The sequence below is a fragment of the Diabrotica virgifera genome, chromosome 6 (genome assembly GCF_917563875.1).
Source record: "Diabrotica virgifera virgifera chromosome 6, PGI_DIABVI_V3a".
In the NCBI taxonomy this organism is placed as follows: Eukaryota; Metazoa; Arthropoda; class Insecta; order Coleoptera; family Chrysomelidae; genus Diabrotica; species Diabrotica virgifera.
The window spans coordinates 240336065-240351747 of NC_065448.1; the positions used below are offsets into that span (position 1 = coordinate 240336065).

General features: G+C 31.8%; 1 protein-coding gene across 3 annotated transcripts in view; it reads right to left on the bottom strand.

Annotated features, from left to right (window-relative positions):
* Nucleotides 1-15683, bottom strand: part of LOC126887418 (aquaporin AQPAe.a-like) — a 54429-nt gene that overhangs the window by 21206 nt on the left and 17540 nt on the right. For 2 of the 3 annotated variants that reach the window (XM_050654930.1, XM_050654931.1), the window contains exon 2: nucleotides 11301-11494. In XM_050654930.1, coding sequence (XP_050510887.1) covers nucleotides 11301-11468 — 168 coding nt within the window. In that variant the 5' untranslated portion in view covers nucleotides 11469-11494. Of the gene's footprint in view, nucleotides 1-11300; nucleotides 11505-15683 lie in introns of those variants that run through there. The other variant, XM_050654929.1, reaches the window with a different exon arrangement.

Here is a 15683-nt window from a genome sequence, read left to right on the forward strand (position 1 = left end):
TTTCGAAAATACGTATAGCCCTGATGATCGCCAACCTTCGGAACGGGCACTTGAAGAAGAAGGAGAGTAACATACACAAAGATTCGATTTATTTCCATTACTACATGTATACAGTACGGTGCAAATGAAAGGAATAAAAGTCAAAGTTTTCAACTTAAAAAAATATAAAATAATATTAAATTAAAAACTTTGTTAGGACCATTTTATGGTTACACCTCCGTAGCTTCTAAAAATGCAAGCCAAGCGGATGCTGGAGCTAGGAAGATGAGGGAATTCTATAATTTGCAATTCACATCCCATCTGTCCAGCGCGGAAAAATTTATTTTAATATGTTACAGGGGTGAAATGGCCATGAAAGAACGTAAAACGAGAATAACACTAATTATCGGAGATTTTATTGCAAAATTAAGAATAAAGCAGGGTGAAGAAGAAACAAGGATGGGAAATTTCGTATATGGGTCAAGAAATAATAGAGGAGATACCTTAATGAACTACCTGGAAGAGAGGAAACTATATGCTATGAACTCGTTCTTCAATAAGTAACCGCAACAAAAATGGACATGGATCAGTCCTAATGGTCAAGTAAAAAATGAAATAGACTACATAATTTCATCGGAAAAGTCTGTTGTACAAGACGTAACCGTTCTTAACCATTTTACAACTGGTGGTGACCATAGATTAGTTAGAGCGAACCTAAGCATTAATGGGCAACTTGAAATGAAAAAGAGAACACAAAATTTACAAAATTAAGGGAAAATAAACAAGAGTATAAAGAGAAAATAAAAAACATCATGCCCGATAAAAATCAACTCGTAAATAAAGGCGTCGACGAAATCAATAACATTTTAACACAAACATTACTGAAAGCCGGGAAAAAAGTGGCACCCATGAGAAAGAAAAACAAGAGATCAACAACAGAGTATTCGAAGATAAACAAAAGCATCAAGAAAAAGATAAAAGAAGAGAAAAGAAAGAAACAAGAAGAACAAGGTAAAAAGTTATTCAACAAAACAAGAATATGAAGTGCTTACAACCAAAACTGGGAAAAACAGAAATAAATGCCATCAAAAATTCTCATGGAGAAGAGACCACCGATATACATGAAATATTAGCAATAACACAACAGTATTACTTAGACTTATATCAAGAAAAGCAACCACCGACACAAGAAACTCTTCAAAAATTGAAAACTAAAATAAAAAATGCTAACTCTGACCTACAACCAGAGATTAGCAAATCAGAAATAAAGAAACTCCTGAGAGAAATGAAAATATTAAATCTCCAGGAAGAGACGGCATTACAGTGGAGATGATTAAAAATGGCGGAAAAATTACAAGAAAAGTCTTATATATACGAGTATATTATTGAACAAAATACTAAATACACGAAACATACCCAGTAATTGGAATGAAGCAATCACCCTATTATTGTTTAAAAAAGGAGACAAAAAAGATCTGAAAAATTATAGACCGATTACCTTGCTTAATGTTATGTATAAATTGTTAAGTAAAATATTAACCAACAGACTAACTCCTAAATTCGACAATAATTATATCAGACCAAAAAACAGGCTCTTCAGAAAAGACTATACAGTACATGTGATCACCTACTGACAATGAAGTTACTTATTGAGAAAATAAATGAATACCAAATAATGGCATTTATAGATTTTGAAAAGGCATTCGACTCCATAGAACACTGGCAGTGAAACAATCACTACACAATAGCAGAGTAGATTACAGGTACACAGAACTAATCTCTAATATATACAGTAAGGCCACAACTACGATCCAAATTGAACAGAATACACGCACCATACCTATCAAAAGAGGCGTCAGACAGGGAGATACGATTTCGCCGAAACTCTCCAACCAAGCACTAGAAGACATTTTCAAGAGATTACAATGGGAAGAATATGGAATCATCATTAACGACCAATACTTAAATCACCTAAGATACGCTAACGATATCGTCCTCATCACTACAGACAAGGAAAAACTACAAATTATAATGATACAACAACTAGATCAAGAAGCCAGTAAAGTTGGATTAAATATGAATTACAGCAAAACAAAAGTGATAACAAATCAAGAAGATGAGTTAAGAATCGTAGTTAAACAAAACCAAATAGAGCAAGTGAATGAATACACATACTTGGGAAAAATAATAAACTTGAATAGAGACAACCAAACAGCAGGAAATAAAGAGACGAACGAAGTTATCGTGGGCCTCGTTTGGTAAGCTCAGCTTCATATTGAAGAATAAAAAATACTCTCAGTATCTAAAAACGAAAATCTACGACCAATGTATTCTTCCGGTCCTTACATATGGATGTCAAACATGGACGTTCACAAAAGCGAATATGGACAGAATTGCGAAAACACAAAGGGCAATGGAAAGACAAATGATCAACGTAAGACTGTCAGATAGAAAAAGGAATTCCTGGGTAAGAAATATCACAAAAGTTAAAGATGCTACTCGTCAAACAGCTAAACTAAAATGGAAATTCGCCGGTCATACGATTAGACAAAAAAAAAAGAGAGATGGAATAAAATTATTACAGAGTGGAGACCATGGACATATAAACGAAAGAGAGGGAGACCACATATGAGATGGGTAGATTACCTAAAACACCAAGCCGGCTCAAAATGGATGCACATGGCTCAGGATAGAGAAAGATGGAGGAGCGAAGGGGAGGCCTATGTCCAATATTGGATGTTGCAAGGCTAACAGATAGATAGACGGGGGTGAAAAAGAAGAGAAAATTATGTCATCTTTCATTCTGCCTTTAAATTTTTCAAAAATATTTTTTATTAGTTTTTCCAGGATTTGAAAAAAATGAACACCATTGTCCGTGTTGATATTTTCCAAATCGACCATTCGCTATCTTTGTCATACAGAAGTCGAACACTTTGTCATACACTCAGTCGAACAGAAAGTGGTGACAAGAGAGTTACAAAGGCTACTAAATATTTGACATGGCTTCAGGAATATTTTGAGTTGTTTATTAAATAAAATTGCTAGTGTATTTGATAAATAATTGATTTAAGAGACGTGAAATTAATAAAAGTTTTTTATTGTTTATTATTTATGAAAGATCCAAGTAGATCCAATACACCAGGAGACATTCTGTGCTCCAAGTATATTGTTGTTAAATATGGTCAAAATCGTTCCATAATAATAATATATTATTAAAAAAATCACTTTCTCATTTTTCCTCTTTTCTCGATTAAGTATTAGTTTTCAATGTATAGTAAATTAATTTATTATACCTAATCACTGAATACATCGTTAGTAAAAACATGATCCTATTAATTCACTGAATTAATAAGTAATTTAAGCGACTATAAAAGTAACGGTTATCCAAGAACATTCAAAAGCTACCTCTAACTAAATTAATGATGACAATGTCATTGTCAAATAATGTTTACATCTCCATACCAGTCAGAATTTTACTAATACACGTAATTTGCCGTGTAAATAAAAAACAAGTAGGGATAGCCGTAAGAACAATTTATATTTTAAAAACTATTTCTGAGGTGAACAGCCAAACGTCAAATATAATGTATTTTGAATTTTAAATAACAGTTCGTTTGGGTTAAATATAAACAAAATATTCGAACAACAATTCTCTGCAGCCCAAATATTTTCTTAGTAGTAGATTAGGTAATATTTATGCAAAATGAAATAGATATTTCATAATATTAATTGCACTATCGAACCAAACCTTATTTAGATTGGTAGTAGGTACATTATTCATTTAAAGCAACTATATTATTTGAATATTTATCAGCCTAAGGTATTGAAGTTAAGGCTACTATCTTATTTTTATAATTGCTAAAGAATGATAAATGTTATTGAAAATACATTCAAAGCCTACTAAATACGGTCACTGTTACATTTGTTCGTATAGAAAAACGTATTTTCAAGAAGGTCAAGTTTACTGATCAGACTGCTGCCGTTAATAAATGTAGTTTCATAATTATTATGCTAATTATATATTGTTATTCAAACATACAGCCGATTACCATGAGTAAAAGTTAAATTAATATAATTGAACACCTCTTAGTAAAAACATATGTGAGTATAATCATAATGTATAAATTATTTTCATTCATAAATGTGAATATACAGCTTAAAGATTGAAACGTTTATTTATATTAATCCGTGAATTTTGTTTTCTCTCTAAAAAAAACCATAAAATCCTTTATAAAAGGTATATTTGTTAAAATCCCTATACAGGGCTACATCACAGAACAGAACTAGTTTTCGATCGGATGACCGATCATCATCAGTGTTTACGTGAATCTAACATGCTAACCACCAAAGTAAAAAATATTTGGGTAAAAACCCTTTACAATTAATCCGTCATAGGAATATAGATGATAAATGTGAAATTAAACATGGATGTTTAAAATATCCAATGTTTCATGCTCTAGGTACCATTGAGCTCGAATCTGACTTGTTCACTTCATGACTGTATGGTAGCAAGTCAGATTGCAACAAGTCACAGTCATGATGGGAACAAATCAGATTCGAGCTCAATGGTACCTAAAACATGAAACATTGGCTATTTTAAACATCCATGTAATTTGACATTTTATTTCTATGTTCTTATGACGGATTAATTGTAAAGGGTTTTGACCCAAATATTTTTTACTTTGGTGGTTAGCATGTTAGATTCACGTAAAAACTGATGATGATCGGTCATCCGATCGAAAACTAGTTCTGTTCTGTAATGTAGCCCTGTATAGAGATTTGAACAAAAATATACCTTTTATAAAGGATTTTATGGTAAAATACAGGAAAATTTTTTTCCTCGTGAATGTTTCTCTCTCTCTCTCTCTCTCTCTCTCTCTCTCTCTCTCTCTCTCTCTCTATCTCTATCTCTCTCTCTCCCATGCCGCTACAACGCTAATTTTTTCATGTTTTGAAAATTTTCCCAAATTTTTATTTATGCCTTCTGTGATTTTGTCTATTACTTGTTCAATCAATTCAATTATTTGTTTCGTCTATTATTCAATCTCCCCTCCCTTTTTGACTTCTTGTGGATCATCTTTCCATTCTGTTATTTTCTTTTTAATTTACTGCATCCATCTTTTTATTATTTTTTTGTGAAGTAAATATGTTTCCCCTATAGACCTATCACTCTACATACTTTCAGTGATGTCAAAGGTTTTTGTAAAACTACTACTAAACAGATTATAGCCAATCCTCGTGAAAGAGCAGCTAATTCCCAACAGCAATATGCTACCACCGAGCAAATTTACCGAATCTGCAATTCCATAGCCTTATAAGCCTTAGAAGATAACAAATACTGTTCTGTAGCCTGTTTGGATATCTTGCAGGCTTTTGATACAGTATAGCACACTGATTTGCTTTACAAAATAAGACAAGTCGTTCCGCTCATCTACTTTATAATCCTCAAGTCCTGTCTTTCTGACCGCTACTTCCTTGTAAAAGTAAAGGATTAGTGCAATAGCTTATATCAAATTAAAGCTGGATTGCCTCAGAGTAGTATCCTTGGACCTATTTTCTTTAATTAATATTTATTATACACATTTATTCCAAAGCCATAAATAATTTTGTGACTAAAATTATGATTTCATAGGTTATTCTAACTGGACTGGACACTTTAATGCAAGTCTTTTATAATTTAATTATACAATTTAATTATTGTAATCATTATTACAGATAGTAAATAAAGGGGATGTTAAAAATGTTTCCCTCTCCTGTTCTTAAAACAATTCCTCAAAAATAACTGATATGACATGTAGGAGTATATTGACCCTAATGGAGAACCCATTTATGAAGGTAAATATTTGTTTCTCTCTCTTCAATCCTGACCCCCCGGAGGGAGTGTAGTGGTCGAGGTGATGTTCTGTATTGTTGGTCTCCAAAGATCTCTGTCTCTGGTCATTTCCTTTAACTCATGCATATGTCCTTTGCATATTCCTGTAATTTGATCGATTCATCCTGTTGGGATTTTCCTCGTGATTTTCGGCCTTCCACCTTTCCTTATATAATGAGTCTTTCCATGATTTCTGTGTTTGATCTCATAACATGTCCAAAGTATTTTAATTGTTGGACATGGACTTTACTGGAGAGTCGTTGGCTAACTTTTAGCTCTCTTAAAATTGAATTATTTGTCCTATGGTCGGTCCAAGGAATTCGTAGCATTCGTCTCCAACAGAACATTTCGTGGCTCTGTGTTAGTGCTTAATGATCCCAGATATTATAAGTATGAGCTCACAACCTCAAAACTCAAACCGGTCCATTGTGGTGATGTGCGGATGATTGTTATGTAGTCTATCCACTATGATGATCTTTGTCTTTGATATGTTTAATTATTGCAGATCAAATATTTGACTTCCGTTTTCAACCAGTCGTAAGATCAATCAGCTCTGCTTGACTATTTGCAAGAAACGTAAGGTCATCTGCGAAACATAGGTTGTTTATTTTATGACCATTTATTGGGATGCCTTTTTCCCATCCTTCAAGTGCTCTTCTAATCATGATATTATGACAATCATGATACTCTTGTCATAGTATCATGTATTCTAATAATATTCTCCCCATATACATATATTGAATAATTGTGGAGATATACTATACACTATCATATTTCACACAATATTTCATAATTGTATGAAATATTTGTTTAGCTATTAGTGGAGTCACTAAAGGTGGATATGAGCTCATACCTCCGATTTCGTTCAACCTCCATCGATTTGCATGAAAATTGGTGAGTGGTTAGAGGATATCTCAAGAAACAAAGGTGACATAGTGCAAACTTGCGCTTTTACCCTGGCGGTGGATGCCACCCATGATGCCACCCCTTCTCGGGGTGTAAATTATTTTATTAAAAATAACCCCATAATTAGATAGGGGGACAAATTTTAAGCAAAATTTGTTATTTAAAGTTATTATTATAAATAAATCAAAACTTTTTGAGTTATTAAAGATCAAAAATTTTAATTTTTCATAAGAAAAATGAATGTTTTTAACCGATCTTTCATAGATAACTCAAAAACTATACCGTAAATAAAGGTTACTTTGGCCCTGGGGTCCTTCTTTGGCCCAAATTAAAAATAAAATAAAACGTTTTCAAAGTATCTCGAGAGAGTAGATTTTAAGCCGATGTGGGTAGTTTCCGATGGAGTGCAGACTTGCGCAACTCGTAACGACCTTCAAATGTTTCACGTATCGCCTCCTAGAACCAGCATGAGTACTTTTGATGTTGTATGTGCAACAAGTGATTTTTTAATGTCTAAAACTTTTAGCTGCAAAAACCGTTTTACGTCTGTTACAATGTTGGTGAGTACTTTTTTAACATCAGAATTTAATACTTAATCAGTGGAATGGTTATAATTTGCATTATTCTCAGCTTTTTTATTTTAAAATTCAATAATAAAACCAGTTCAGATAACCTCAAAAATATGACCTTTTTTGACCCAACTTATATTTGGGCCAAAGTAGGTCTGATGTTTGTTTTATTTGTTTTATTTTTTCATTATTACCTACCTACTGCTTTAAATCAACATTCTGGGTGTTCTTTTAATGAATAAATTTATTTTTAGATTACGGAAGATGCCCTACAACTACAAGCACCAACCAGTAAGCCGGAGTTATGCCGACTACAGTCAAGATCATCTCCAAAACTGTTTAGAAGCAATCAGATCTGGTGAAATGACACAAAGGCAAGCCGCAGATATTTTTAAAATACCACGAAGCACTATTAAAAACAAACTAAAAAATCTGTTTTCGAACTCACCGGGTCATCCCAAAGTTTTTACCCAGGAAGAAGAGTTAGCATTTGCTAGTCACATCGACAAAATGTGTGAATTCGGATTCCCAATTGATGAACTGGATTTGAGATATATTGTAAAAATTTATGTCACAAGACAAGGAAAGACAATACAGTGTTTTTGCAATAATTTGCCTGGCCGTGACTGGACCAAGTCTTTCTTAAAAAGGCATCCTCAGCTTACAGTCAGGTTTGCATCAAATATAAAAAGAAATCGTGCCCAGATTGATAGAAAAATAATCTCAGACTACTTCGATCACTTAAAAGAAGTAGTTGAGAATGTACCGCCTCAAAACATCTATAACTACGACGAAACATGCATGTCTGACGATCCAGGCAGGAAGAAAGTAATCTGTCGTAGGGGTTCAAAGTACCCAGAGCGTATCATAAATTCGACGAAGTCCAACATTAGCGTTATGTTTTGTGGTAATACCAATGGTACCTCTGTGCCACCTTATATTATTTATAAGGCTGAACATTTGTGGACCACATGGTTGGAAGGTGGCCCCGAAGGAGCGCATTACAACAGGACAAAACAAGGTTGGATCGACGGAGCAACATTTGAAGATTGGTTTGCTACACATCTTCTTCCAATCTTAAAGAAACAAGAAGGTAAAAAAGTAGTTATCGGTGATAATCTTAGCTCACATGTAAGCTTAAACTTGGTCAGGCTTTGCGAAGAGAACAATATCCAATTCGTATGCTTGCCTCCAAACTCCTCGCACCTAACACAACCACTTGATGTAGCCTATTTTAGACCTCTCAAAAGTAAGTGGCGACAGATTATTACCGAATGAAAACAGTCTGATAGTGGCAAAATTGTTGCCATATTACCAAAAGATATTTTTCCAAGATTGTTGAAAAAATCTTTGGATGAGTTGGAGCTTCATCAAAAGGAAAACTTAAAGTCTAGTTTTAAAAAATCCGGCATACATCCCTTAGACAAAGAAGAAGTATTGAAGCGCTTACCTTCCAACAATGTGACAGTTAATTTGGAATTGGTAGGACAAACATTTATCTGCCATTTGGAACAGAAAAGGCAAGAAGTTGTTAAACCCCGATTAATAAAAAGAAAAAAAAAATAGAAGTTCCTGCTGGTAAAAGCATAACAGCTAACAATATTATTCAGTATCAAGAACACCAAATGAATCAAAAAGGTCAAAAGAAGAAAGAAAAAAAGATGGAAAACGAGAAGAAAAAAAGAGAAAAAGAAAGGAACTTGAAAAAAAGCGACAGGCGGTTTTAGAAAAGAAACAAGAAGTTAACAGACAAAAGAGAAAAATGAATAAAAAAGACATGGAACTTTCGACTTCGGAAGAAGATAGTGACAATTACAGCGTTGTTTCATCCGGTCATAGTGACATGGTTCTTTCAACGGACGAAGAAGAGGAAATCAAAACAATCAGTGGTCTCCAGGTAAATCACACAAATGTCGATCCAGTTGCATCTACTTCTTTCAGTGCCAAAAAACCCCAGGAACAAAACGAAGAAGAAGAATTAAAGTCAAATCTGCAAAAAGGAAACTTCGTTGTTGTTGAATGGAATAAGCTCCCTGTTCCCTGTGTAAAATGTTCCCTGGGATAGCTGTGAATGTGTCAGAAGAAGGTGCTGTTGTTGAATGCATGGAACGTACCAACAGGTGTTGGAAGTGGCCAAAAGAAAAGGACTCTTTGTTTTACAAATGGAGCGCTATTAAGAAAAAGATCCAACCTCCAAAACTGTTAAAAAGAGGACTATTTTCCGTCAGTAATTTGTAAAAAACATGAATTGTTTGCTAAAGCTTCATTTTTGTACCTTTTCCAAAAAAACCCTAACAGGCCAAAGTAACCCTAACATAAGGCTAACATTGGCCCAGGTAAAAAATTTAAAAAAGTTTATATATTTTTTTAAAAAAACACTAAAATGCTCTATGCATATTATATAAGATAGTTTAATTATGTAAAACAGATGAACACAGCTTAGTAGTAGAAAAGTGCTAAGATTTATTGAGAGTTAATTTAAAAGGTTTCAATAAATGGGCCAAAGTAGCCCGAGTTTACGGTAAGCTTTTACAAAAAAGTTACTTTTTCCCAGAATTGAAGCTAATACAAAATTAAATAAATCCTTACTAAAAAACCTTTTAATATTAACTAAAAGTGAGTTATAGGTAATTGAATGCATATTTTTTTCGGTGAGTACCTACACAAATCTAAGTATTCAAGCTTAAATTACGGGAAAATGATGCATTTTATAACATAAACTAATTAAACGTTTGTGAAAGTACTTAGAAATATCTATCAAATGAGATACCGAACAAATTAATAGCATTTAAATTTATGCTCAAAAAATTTTTCAAACTTTACCTTTTAAAAATTTTTCAAAAAAATGTTATCATTTTTTTAATAACTCCGTCAATTTTTAAGATATCAAGTTCGCCTAAAAAGAGTTTGAAAGGTAATTGCAAAGGCGAGTAAAACGCGTTGAATTTAATTTTTTAAACCCCTTACTTTTTTTAAAATCAAAGATTAAATGGCCACGGTTACATGGTTCTCGCAGCAAAATTTAAGCTTTAAACGTTTCTATCTCGGATATTTTTTACCCTACAGAAATGGTAAAAAGGTATAATATTTGATTTAGAAAAAATCTAAAATTTGGTGATTTACAATTTCTTACGTATATTGAGTATTTTTATAGTTATTATCAAAAGAAAATGAAAATGACGATAATTTTAAAAATTCTGATTTTTTAAATTATATCTTTTTTTCAAAAATATGCATTCTAAACCGGTGAAAATTGTTAAAATCATTACTTATGCTAATTCAAAGAAATTTTTGTAAAGATTACTATAAATTTTAATTTTTGTGGAAATAGCGTATGTTTTATTTTTCACTTTTTCCTGAATAATTCGAAAGGGTTCTCTTAGTTTCATCATAACTTGCTTAATTTTGATGCTATTAACTTCTTCTGGGGCTCATTTGTTAGGTATTCTGAAGTACTTTGATAAGGGTTTAGCAGGTATATTTTATAAAATGCATCGTTTTCCCGTTATTTAAGCTTAAAAGATTTGAGTACTCATCGAAAAAAAAAAATACATTCAATTACCTTTAACTCACTTTAAATTAACATTAGTTTAGTACTTTAAAGGAATAGTCTATTCATTTTTTTATTGTCTTCAATTTTGGTAAAATAACTTTTTTGTAAAAGCTAATAGTTCTTGAGTTATACGTGAAAAACAGCTTTAAAACATGTATTTTTTTACGAAAAAATAAAATCTTTGATCTTTAATAACTCAAAAAGTATTGATTGAAGTTGGAATACTGTCACCTTTGTTCCTTGAGATATCCTCTAACTGCTCACCAATTTTCATGAAAATCGATTTAGGTTCAACGAAATCGGAGGTTAAAACCTTCAGTAACTGCACTATATTTAGATCTGTTATCTACAAGTACTTTTCTTGTTTTTTTTTTAATAAAAAATAACTATATTTGACTAGAACTATATGTTTGGTACCTACCTGGACTGCTACCATTACAGCTAATCCGAAAGTAAAGGAAATTTGTTCGTGGGGAATTACACCTCCGGAAGCCAAGGAGCTAACACAGCCCATGCAACCCAAAAAAACGAGCATGGCTGTTCCTCCAATTTCTGCGGCGCATATTGTTACTCTGTCTTTGGTCGACATGTTGTCGGTAAGTTGTATTACTTTTCCTAAGAACATACAAAAGGAGGAGATTAGAGATAGGTGTTTACTAACAATTTAAAAATTTTCAAAATGGAGAAAATACTGCATATTAATATAAAAGTTCGTACCACACCCTACTTTCAGTGCATCATAGTTTATCGAATTCTCTCTATCGTGATTTTTTTCATTTAGCTAATGCCTCGACAACTAATGGCCATTGGCATGGTAGGTACGGTGAATTTTTGCAGTTAGGTACCTAGTGTCATGTGTAGAGTGTGTGTTGAGTAAGTGTCTTGTTACTTTACAAAGTTGACGTCATTGTCTTTGCAAAGAGACGCAAAAATTGTATCCGAACGTCTGCGGTCCCTCCAGTGAGTACCGATCCCACAAGGACAGAAACTATTTTCATTCATTAATAATAAACGAAAAATTTCTGATCCTGGTGAGATTAGAACTCACGACCGTTCGGACCTTTCGGTCCAAAGGTAGGCGCTTTTACCACTGATCCACAGAGGGGTTCTCTATCGTGATTATTGTACATAGAACTCAGAAAATTAGGTATTCGTTGACGGATAGTTGCATACTTTCACAATTTCAAGGGGTAAAATTACAATTGTCATTTTAGGTTAGTATATTTCGACATCTTTATAGCACTGAAAGAAGAGTTTGGTATGAACAATAATAATTATTTTATGGATCCGGAATCCGGACCATACTTTTGATTATTTTACATTATTTCTTTAATACCCGACACCGAAAGGTACAAATGGGTCTACTGATTAAGTACAGTAAGTTTTTAATAAAACATTATAAAGGTTACCCCCTGTTAAAAGGGCAAAATTCTTTCAGTACCAGAATTCATTTTTTGCGTTGTATGTGATTAAAAAATAAGACTCAGTGGAGTTTTTTCCATCCGGGGGTTAAAAAGGCCCTCAAAAAACTCCAGCATTTTTGTGAGTTTGAACGTGTTTCTCCCATTTTGAATATGCTAAAGGACAAAGGACCAATCTTGATTTAATCTGTTTTAAATCTATAATCTATAAAATAGGGAAAATCCCCAAAATTCCCTAAAAACCAGTTTTTAGGATATTTGAAGATGGCGCACCTTACAGAAAAATCAGATAAAAATTATAAATATAGTTTTTAATAAAATACCCACATTAGAAAAAATTAGACCTGCTGCCATATCCAACAAAATTCTACGCTTCAAAAAAAATATAAAAAATAAAAACGCATTTTGAGGTTATGTCCACTCGACCTACGAATCTATGAAATCTAGACATGTTTTGGAATAGCTTCAACTATGTGTGGGAATTTTTTGAAATTTTTAAATCGATTTCATTCCACGTAAAAAAAATAAAAACGAAAAATCGATGACGGTGGGAGGAGGGTGAAGGAGGTGGCGGTTTAAAACTACTCTTTTTTATTCTAAGATTTTTTAATCACAATAAAAAATTAATCCTGGGAGGGAGGCTATTTCGCCTTTCCTAACGGGGGTACCTACCCTTTAATGTGAGAAGTTCTAACATGAATTCTAAAATATATTTTTGGCTTTCTGTTAAAACAATTTTTTAGTAGGTAAAATATACTTCTTAAACATTAAAGTAGATATGTATGTTTTAATTGTAATGGATAAGCCCTTGCACAAAAATTAATAGCCAATGCTTTTTTACATGCTACTTTTTCTTTTGTTTTTTTACTTTACAGTAAATAAATATCTAGTTTAAAACAATAATATAGTATAATTTCTAGCAATTTTGGAAGGCAATATAAATAAAGAAGGAATTATTTAGGTCGAAATTGAACACCAAAGAAGTTCCTGAGAATTGTCAATATTGGAGAGGATCATCAATAAGACAAGAAAAAGCTAATGATAGAAAACTTAAAACACCAAAAGTATTGAATCGTATTAAACATTTCACCACAAGCAAAATTTCCTACAGAAGACTATGTAGAATAGTATTTAATATTGACAGTATCATACAACAACAGTGCAACACAAGATAATAAATGAGCACACCAATCACAATGTCAAACAAAAATAAAGGAAGCTAAATAAGATTAATATATTCTTACCGGAGAACAGCAAAAAAATACACAGTATAATAATTAGATTTTGAAATAGTTAATAGATATAATATAATGATATTGAAGACCTCAAGTATCTTATCTAAATATAATGTATATTCTTCGTAAATCATAGTCAGTTTTATTAACTGCATACGATTTTTGTAAAACATTTGTAAATAAAGTAATAAAATAGGTAACTACACAATATTATATAAGAATATTTTTACAAAGTTTATCCAAATATTTAAGATTTTAACTGAATTATTTATAGTGTTCAAAATATATCACTACCATAATAATCAAACAATTTAATATTAATAATTTGTTGTGAGAAATTTTTAAAAAATATGAGAAATATTGAAGAAATTATAAAAATAAAAGAACTATGCAAAGATTCTGAATTTAAGGGCATGGGTGCAAAATGCCGCCTGTCAAAATGTTCAATGTGTTTTAAATGTATTTATTTTTTTTTTCGAATCCTGAGAAAACTAATAAATATATTTAACAAGTTTAAACGCAGAATTAAAAATTACATTATTACCGAGGGCAGAAAGTCCCTGAAAACTTCGATAATGTTTATTTTAATAAGTTACAGGGGTGAAAATAAAAAAAAATTTAGTGTGATTTTTAACTGCAAATATTTCATTCAAAAGAAACTTCCTATTTAACCTAAGGGACTTTTGGCTCTCGGTACTAACGTAATCATTTCTCATTCTGCGTTTAAATTTTTCAAAAATGCTTATTAGTTTTCTCAGGATTTGAAAAAAATGAATACATTTAAAACCCATTAAAAATTTTAACAGCCGACTATCCCCCTCCTATTATTTTTCAACTGAAAATTGCTAAAATGACAAATACTGTTGGCCAAGTAATGTTTACTTCGATGTTAGAAGTTATTTCAAGTATATGGTATACAGCCAACTCCCGAGAACCATCCCGTTTTAATACAAATAATGTTATTACCTGAACAATAATTTTCTGCCGTTATGATTTTTTTGTTCGTTCAATGAAAGTATCCAAAAATTCAAAATATTTACTCTTTTTTCTTTATTTACTTACGAAACAGTCATGAATAAAATATACCTAAATAGTAGACAATGTTAGTAGTACACTTATAATAAAAATATTATTTAATCAATAACCAATCAATTTATGACTGCTTCCTATGAATAACATCATGAAATATTTATTATGATAATATTCGAAAACTAACATATTTATAATATACAGGGTGTAAACCACTTATGGAACAAAACTGATTTTAAAGCAGAATAACATTGGTGACAGCGGTGGATTTAAAGAAATATTAGTAAGAATTATGGTAAATAATCTTCTAAATTTGATAAAGAAATGGAAACGTCCAGATCCCCAGTGTGGTTTTTAGAAATGACAGAAGAGACAAAGGAGAAGTTTAGAGGGGCGAAGGAGAAGAATAGACAAGAAGAGATGAAGAATTGAAACTTGTTTTTAGTATGGACATGTTTTTTCACCTTTAATTTTTTTTATAAAAATACACACAAACACAGATATGCTGGATATTAGGGTGGGTGTAAAAAAAATGTTTCATTTTTTAATCGCTATACCGCGGAAAACTTGCCTTTGGGGTATATAAGTAAAATGCAAAGTAAAATAAAGTTATATATTGAACCCCCAGGTAGCGCATCATACTTAAAATTTAGTTTTTTTTTTCAGAAATCAAGACATTTTTCAATTATTTTTACAACCTTTAGCCAATAATATTTGAATGTGCTATAGTGAAAACTGTTTAGTTAATAGTTTAAAAAATAGGAAATAAATTTCAAACAGGCAATATCTTTTAATTTGCGGTAGCGCAAAATATAAAAAATTGGTAAAATTCTCATATTAGCACCTTAAAAGAAGGTGTGGTCTAGTATGTTGTGTTGGGTGTTAATAGCACAATCCATTTTTTGTTCTGTTAGTTTACACTCCATTTAATTGGAATAGAATTATTATAGTGTGTTTAAAGTGATAAAGGATATAAATAAAACAACTTTTAACTTTAACAGCATGTTTAATTGAAACAAAAAAGAAACCAAATTGTAGCCAAACAATATCAACAATTTAAATGAAATTTTGACTTTAGAAAAAGTCTTTTACTCACTATTTCTGAGTGGGTATGTTGAA